The sequence below is a fragment of the Vitis riparia genome, chromosome 3, assembly GCF_004353265.1.
Source record: "Vitis riparia cultivar Riparia Gloire de Montpellier isolate 1030 chromosome 3, EGFV_Vit.rip_1.0, whole genome shotgun sequence".
NCBI classification, from domain to species: domain Eukaryota; kingdom Viridiplantae; phylum Streptophyta; class Magnoliopsida; order Vitales; family Vitaceae; genus Vitis; species Vitis riparia.
The window spans coordinates 328,487-336,357 of record NC_048433.1 but is presented as its reverse complement, the minus strand read 5'-3'; the positions used below and the strand labels follow the sequence as shown (position 1 = coordinate 336,357).

The 7,871-nt window shown below is 34.3% G+C and overlaps 1 protein-coding gene across 2 annotated transcripts; it reads left to right on the top strand.

The window, feature by feature from the left end:
- Nucleotides 1-932: 932 nt before the first annotated feature.
- Nucleotides 933-7,489, top strand: LOC117911513 (SH3 domain-containing protein 2-like). 2 transcript variants are annotated; one of them, XM_034825916.1, is made up of 11 exons: nt 933-1,158; nt 2,187-2,234; nt 3,002-3,124; nt 3,205-3,274; nt 3,377-3,528; nt 4,454-4,555; nt 4,865-5,065; nt 5,180-5,242; nt 5,366-5,518; nt 5,657-5,731; nt 6,898-7,489. In XM_034825916.1, exons 1-11 carry the CDS (start codon nt 1,099-1,101, stop codon nt 7,012-7,014), a joined length of 1,164 nt encoding a protein of 387 aa, XP_034681807.1. In that variant the 5' UTR covers nt 933-1,098; the 3' UTR covers nt 7,015-7,489. The 2 variants fall into 2 exon arrangements, with proteins under 2 accessions (XP_034681807.1, XP_034681808.1); XM_034825917.1 differs by lacking the exon at nt 2,187-2,234 and having other exon boundaries at nt 934-1,158.
- Nucleotides 7,490-7,871: the final 382 nt, after the last annotated feature.

Sequence of the window (7,871 nt, the reverse complement as noted above, 5' to 3'; positions counted from 1 at the left end):
AAATATAAGGTTTGATTCGTATAACTTACATAATTGATGAAAATATTTTTTACTCTTATTGTGTAATTATCAAATATTTTGATTTTTAAATAAAATAAAATAATATTTATAAAAATAGTTGTAAAAATTAAGATCTTATTGAAAAATATTTATACTTTTTATTATTAAAAAATAAAAAAAGAAGTGCTCCGAGGGGCTACAACCAAATTTAGTATTTATTAAATAATTTAAAATATGGAATATAAAAAACATATAAATTCAAAATCAAACCACTGAATGTCCGCCCAAATATTTAAATCATCGTCCTTCAGGAGCCGTCCATTTCTTTAGTTTATTGGTAGCATAAAATTCCTCATGGCCGTTATATTTTCAAGAACAGGAGGCGGCAGGAGGCACAAAGCTACGACTTTCAACTTAAAAAATGTCAGATTTTTTCTATGAAAAACAAAAAGTTTTATCTTATTTGGTTTAAAAAAAATTAAGAAAAAAATAATTTTCTTATAATTTGTCTTATTAAAGGGAATAAAAAATAGTTTAAATTGATTAAAAATTTATATATATGTCCAAATTATTTTTATATAGATAAAAAATAAAATAAAATTAAAGAAACATTATTAACTTTAAATATTATTATCTTTTTTTTTTTTTTTGTATTTTTACATTCTATTTTTTTTCTCACATCCCATTTTAAATTTTTCAAAAACCAAACATAGAATTAAATTTTATTTGAAAAACTTATTTTGATTTAGGACTTCCATTAAATTATTATTTTTTCTTATGTGGTCATCAAAATTTGTGAAGGAAAACATTGGATTAACAATTTAATTTTTAGGACTGGTCCCTCACTATAAATAAATAAAATTAAAATTATTCAAACAATTTAATATATATTAAATTGTAGGAACCGGAAGGATCGTGAACCGCAGCGAATCGATCCTCTGGCCTCATCACTGCCGACCAGGCTCAAACGTCTCTCCCAAAGTCTCTCCCCTCGATACATTTCAAAACTCTCTCTCTCCCCATCTCCGTTTCTCTCAAACCCTAAATCCATCCATTTTCTTCCTCCGAAGCCTTAAATCGATAGGTTCCTGGTTGTGAATGGAGGCTATCAGAAAGCAAGCCTCCAAGTTCAGAGAACAGGTCGCCAAGCAACAACAGGTACTTCTCTCTCTCTATATATGTGTATGTAATGAAACAGTAATGGCTTGATCTTGGAAAAATATTTTCCGGATCTATATCTATTTCAATGTCGATACGTTAGATCTGTGCTAAACGTCCGGAATTTCGTTCAATTTTTGGTGTTTATGGGCTCGATGTATGGGTTTAGGGCAATCTGATTAAATAGAACATTGGGCGTCAGTGGCTTCGGTTTTGTTGATTTGGATGATGTGATGATCCTTTGTGTTTCTTTTGGGTTGGAATGGGTTGAATTTTAGGTCATTGACTCTGAATTTATTTGGTGAGAATGCGAAATTGGGACGGAAGCGAGTTGATGGATATCGTGGATCTGCCACATCGGTGCGATTGTGGAGTGTTAAAAAATGAGGATTTGATGTACTAATGGAGCCTATTCTAGAATTGGATTCGGTTTTGTTTTAATCAGCAATATGAAGGGTTGTTTATGAGCTGTGTTTAGGAATTGAGATGGGCGTTTAAATGTTGAAAAAATAAGGAAAGTTGAAAGAAAAGGATCGATGGTGTATTAAAATGCGGAAGTGACAAAGCCAATGCTGGCATTGGTTTGTTTCAAGGTTGAGGTATCTGCTTGTGTGGCAGACTGCTTTATGTTTTTCATATTTGATCATAATGTAAATGCCAAATAATCTGAAGTTGGTCTTCATTATCAATAATGTATTGATATCTTGTAATTGATGCCTGCATCCAATTCTCCTATATGGATAATTAAGCTTACATGCAGTCTATCAGATCCAGATTTGATTGGTTAATGTGCTGATAAATCAACCTGTCAATCTGGTTTTGCTCAGGGTGCTAAACAGGCGAACTTGAAAGTAAGTCTGTGATGATGAGTAGGAGAATTGAGCCTTAGAAATGTACCATTTTGAGTAGCTCCAATAAAGTGCTAATATCAAAATTTGGTTAAATGTTGAAAAATTTTATTATTCAACTACTTTGGAACCCAATGTGTCAATTGAGAGAACCTGCTGACCAGCTGCCCTGTGATGCAGCCATCAATACAGGTCGGTGGCATGTCCAAGTCCAATAATTATGCCTGTGTAAGGATTTTTTTATTTTGTTTTTTTTACTTCGATTTGTGTATATTAACTAAAATTCCATTTAAAATAATGTTCAAATGCATAAGAAAGTTAGCCTTTGAGAACTGATTCAAGTGATAAAGGATTGGAGTGGGGATGTTGGAGGCTTCAGGTTTGAGTCCCAATAAGAATATAAAAAAAATGACCTATAAAAAATGTATATAAAAAGAAGTTAATACTTGATACCAATAACATGTTGTAGAAAGGTAGTCTCCCAGAGCCCTTTGTCCGGAAGGCTTATGGGATTTGGTAACCACAATGTTGAGGGCATTTTCTAAATGAGAGAGGGTAAAAGATCCATGGAACTATGATGGATGATCCTTAAAATTATTAATGTTAGTAGAGACTTGAGATGTATATTTTGCTTTTCTTTCTTTCTTTTTTGTGGGGGGGCTCAACACCCACTGCTCCCTCCCACCAATTTGTGGAATGCGGTTCTAGGTCTTACTTTTTCTTCACTTCCTTTTTAAACTGTGCAACTTCTTTTGCTTTCCTTGGGAGTAGTTTAGACATGCTTTTCCCTTTTTATCAGTTTTCTGTAAATATTGGAAGGATTTCTCTCTCTCTCTCTCTCTTTTTTTTTTTACTTCTTAATTCAGTGCAATTAATTAGTTGGCTTTTTAAAATGCATGAATTAATTTCACTTCTGTTGTGGTCTCCATACTTTATGTGCTGATTTTTAATAATTTTCTTGAGATGTTGTGTTAATTTCATTGAATATTACACAGGCTGTCCTCAAACAGTTTGGTGGTGGGGGATACGGGGGTTCAGATAATGTAATTACTGATGAGGCAGAGCTTCAGCAGCATCAGAAACTTGAAAAGCTTTACATATCCACACGTGCTGGAAAGGTTGCTTAATCCTCCTGTGGTTCATTTGTGACTCAATTTGTTTATTTCCTCAACTTATAAATTTCTATATCATTTTTCAGCATTTTCAAAGGGATATTGTTCGTGGTGTAGAAGGTTTTATCGTTACTGGGTCCAAACAAGTTGAAATAGGTGTGTTGGTGAAACTTTTGAATTTGTTTTTTACTATTATAATTCAAATGAATGCAAAGGACTTGACTTTGTTTTGTTGTGTACTGTCAACTTGTTTTTCAGGAACAAAATTGTCAGAAGATTGCAGGAAATATGGTGTTGAAAATACTTGTACCAGTGGTAATACGTTATCGAAAGCTGCATTGAATTATGGACGAGCTCGTGCCCAAATTGAGAAAGAACGTGGAAATCTATTGAAAGCTCTTGGTACACAGGTTTGGCCAATTTCTTTGTTTTCCAAAATGTAAATTCTTGGGTGCTTCAATGTGAAATCTATTGAAAGCTCCATTTGAACTCCCAATTTCTGAGCCACTTCTGCCCTCAAAGAATGGTTCTTTACTAGCATAACTTATCGAGAGAAGACAAATGTCTGGGAATGGTTGAACTACTAGTATATCTTATTGATTGAGACAAGGGTGCACTATTTTTTATCTTGCTTCTTCGATTTACATTGATTAGACCCACAGTTTGCCTTAAATGCTATGATTCCCAATTCTAATGGCAACTAGATATTTTCAATTGTACTTGCATGCCTGCTGCCTTTTCTAGATTAATTACATGGTGCTCACCATTGATTTCCCAGAGAAATATAGAGCAAAAAAGTGGAAATGGATCCAAAGTTTTACTGGGACCTTATTTTTGTTTCTTGCATGGTTACTTCAAGTCTTCCAGCTGCTTTTTGGGCTATCAGTTAGTATTTAGTATAACTAGAATGAGTTCATTTAATTAAATAGTTACAATAATGGTTCCGAGCATAATTAGATATACTCAAACATTGCTGCGCTGCAGCCAAGAATTTCTGCTCTGGTAAGAGCATAATAATAATAAAAAAGGATTCATTATAATGTGAAGATTGCATTATTGGTAGAACAGAGGTTACAACAGTGAATCAAGTTAACTCAAAAACTATGTTGAGCCATGGAACTCGTTGAATGCATCTTTTTTCTTTTAATGCTGGATTATCTTATCATTGAAGCTTTTGATTTCTGCTATCCTTCTTAATGCATTGGGTCTGGCCTAATAGATTCTGCTCTATCGAGCATGCCACTTTTTCATTTTCAATTATTGCTCCTCTCCTATTTGCTATCACAGGCGTTGTAATCATGTGCTCGATGTGGTGCTGAATGCCTTGATTTCTAGGTTGCAGAGCCATTAAGAGCGATGGTAATGGGAGCTCCATTGGAGGATGCTCGACATCTTGCTCAACGCTATGAAAGAATGCGACAAGAAGCTGAAGCTCAGGTATTCTTAAACAATTTTATTTAGTTTTTCAAATGTATGCACTTTTCTCCTAGGGTTTGAGTCATATTTGAAATTTTCTTTTATTGCTGAATTTTTGTTTCAATTTTATAGCTTCATCCCTACTTTGTCTTCTAGTGGGGAGTTGTCATTTGTTTCCTAGTTTAGCTCAACTGTATAATCTAGATTTGCTGGAACATATTATGGATCTATTCACCTAGGGGGAATTCCAAGATATATATGAATCTTACTTTACCTGTTGACTTTTCCGCCCACAAACTTGTCATTGCATTTTGTCTTAAACCTAGACAGGCCATTGAAGTTTCCAAACGCCAAGCAAAAATGAGGGAAGCAACAGGCAATGCTGATAATACTTTGAAACTGGAAGCTGCAGAAGCAAAGTTGCATGACCTGAAATCAAACATGGCAATATTGGGGAAGGAAGCTGCTGCTGCAATGGCTGCTGTTGAAGCTCAACAACAGAGGCTGACACTCCAGCGACTTATTGCCACAGTAATGCAATTCCCCCCTTGATCTAACATAGTTCCTATATAATGCAATTTCTGATCATATTAGGAATCATGATTCATAAATTTATGGTTTTGTCATTTTGCTTCTGTTTTGAAGGTTGAATCCGAACGCGCTTATCACCAAAGAGTCCTTCAAATACTTGAGCTACTTGAAACTGAGGTATGGAATGATGTCACCAAGTTCTTTTACCTTAGTATTTTTGCCAGTGGATATATGATTTATCTTGTTCAATGCTTTATGCTTTAGCTTATGATTATATTCCATCTCTATTGTGATTGATAGATGATTTCAGAGCGACAACGAATTGAAGCACCTCCTAGCCCTCCTGTGGAAAACAATATGCCCCCACCTCCATCGTATGAAGAAGTTAACGGAGTATTTGCTTCTCAAACACACAACGGATCCAGTGATGGCATTAGTTACTTCTTAGGAGAGGTTAGTAATTTGGTGTGTTTGGGTGTGCGTGCATGTGTGCAGTTGATTTTTGGATTTCTAGCTGAAAGTTTTCTATCTTTATGATGTACCTTTTATGGTTGTTTGTCTGCACTTTGTTATTCTCTGTTGTTGTTGCAGGTTATGCATTCGTATCAAGCTGAATCTGATGTGGAGTTGAATTTGTCAGTTGGTGACTTTGTTGTTGTCCGAAAGGTTTACTCTATGCTTGAATTCAATATCTCTGTAGTATCAAATTCCATTGATAATTGCTTTTATGTGTAGTTCTAGCATCTACCAGTCCCCATCACATGTTAATAGGGATACTACTCACCAAAGCCTTATGCCAATTACATTTTTATCAAGGTGAAAACTTATCAAAATCCTATCAAGAAAGTGAAACATAGAGACATACAGACAATATTCCTTGGTCATTTTTTTTCTTATTCTGGTCCTGTGAGCTGATGCACATAGATGATCAATTCCCTCCTCCCCAATCTCCAACTTGCCCTATATACTTGCCAACTGCTGAGCAGACAGAACTAAAAGATGTGCACATCAATTGATTATGCTGAATCATCATAATTAGATGAAGCTTCTAGTAGTGGCCCATCTGTTTCCATACGCTCTGTTTACATTAACTATTCATTATGACCATTCTCCTCATGAATCATAATCTGGTTATTTGCATGTTATGTGTGTTGAAAGATCAGAGTGTAGATACATGACTTTATGACTTGAAAACATGACATAATTATCTGATTATAGAAAAAGAAAGAACCCCATAACATTAACAAGATAACCTTCATAACCCTTTATCTCATTTCAACTCAAATAACTGCATGTTCCATCGCTTTCACCTCTCAATTTTGCTTCAACAACCCCCATGGTGATGCAACTCAGAGCCACATTAGAAATTAAAGAAAAAGAGTCTTATGAAATAGAATTTTGGTACCAAACCCGAAACTTGCCTTTGTCTCATATCCATTTCTTGGTTATAAACTATTAATTCACTCACTATTATCTTATCAAAAAAAAAAAACCTACTACATTCCTAAGTTGTGCTAAATTGTTTCTGTTTCATGAACTCTTCTAAGTCCAGCATCCTAGGTCTGAGCTTTTCTTATGAACTTGTCATATAAAGCTATCTCTGGACTCGATGATCCGATATCCTGTCCTTGACGTTCCTTAATTTGTGACAGTATTGGTTTAGCCGCCATTACACCAATCTTTTAACATTCTATGCAATCGCAGTTGATTTAAGCTTGTAGCTTTATTTCTTCTTCACTGTTCAGCTGACCCCAATGGGCACATGGTTGTTTGTCTTTTTTATTTATTTGGACCATGTTGTAATAGCGTTTCATACTTTATATTTTTGGTAGGTGTCTAATAATGGATGGGCTGAAGGTGAATGCAAAGGAAAGGCAGGTTGGTTCCCATTTGGATATGTTGAAAAGCGGGAACGGGTTCTTGCAAGCAAGATGGCTGAAGTGTTCTAAATCCTCTGCTTGGGGTCGGCTTTTGAGAAGAAGAGGCTTTTTGCATGTGTGTATTTTTTGCGCTGCAAAGAGGTAGGGCATGGATTTGTTCTCACCATTAGAGAGAAAGAATGCATAACCCTTACCTGCTTTCAATGTGATATATATACCAAAATTTCCTTCTGTATTCTTATTGATTTATACCTGTGTGTCCCTTTTTTTTTTTTTGCAAGGACTTGATAACGTCCTTTTATCTTCATTTTTTTATATTTGCTGTCATATTACGAGTAAAGGAAAACCTATCACTCGATATTCTGCTTTCTTCTCCTGTTACAGTTTGCAACACTTTCAGCTAATTCCTATTTATTAGTTGGGAAGTTAAGGCTTCGTTGAGTTGCCCTAGCCTCAGTTCCATATGGTAAAAGAGGGGGTTTTGAGTTTTATTGTACGTGTATAAGAACAAGGCCTTGTTGAAGAAATTGAAAATTTGCTCCAATTTATCTGCATGTTCCTTTTACGAATTAGAGCTTTAAAGCTTTAAGGTTATCCTTCCTTCTCAGGAAAGTTTGAAAGAATATACGGGCAAAAAATAAATTAAAAGGAAAAATAGAAAGAAAACTAAAAAATAGATTTAAATATTTATTTATTTTTTATATGAAGATTAAATAATTAAAAATTATGTAAGTTTTATTTATTTATTTTTCGTATTTTTTTTATAATAAAACTGAACATAGAAAATTATTTTTCAATTTTTTTTATTCTTTCTGAGAATCAAACATACACTAAGTTTAAACTTTAGGTCTCATATCTTATTTATGAATAATCACTTTAGGTGATTTTCTGCATCTAGTTATAATGTATGTATGACCGTAACCTAG

Bases quoted from the DNA above. Each gene is read 5' to 3' on its own strand.
- LOC117911513 (XM_034825916.1), top strand. From the start codon at position 1,099: ATGGAGGCTATCAGAAAGCAAGCCTCCAAGTTCAGAGAACAGGTCGCC. The intron at 2,235-3,001 runs GTAAGGATTTTT...AATATTACACAG, and splicing joins AGTCCAATAATTATGCCTGT to GCTGTCCTCAAACAGTTTGG. The intron at 5,066-5,179 runs GTAATGCAATTC...TCTGTTTTGAAG, and splicing joins TCCAGCGACTTATTGCCACA to GTTGAATCCGAACGCGCTTA.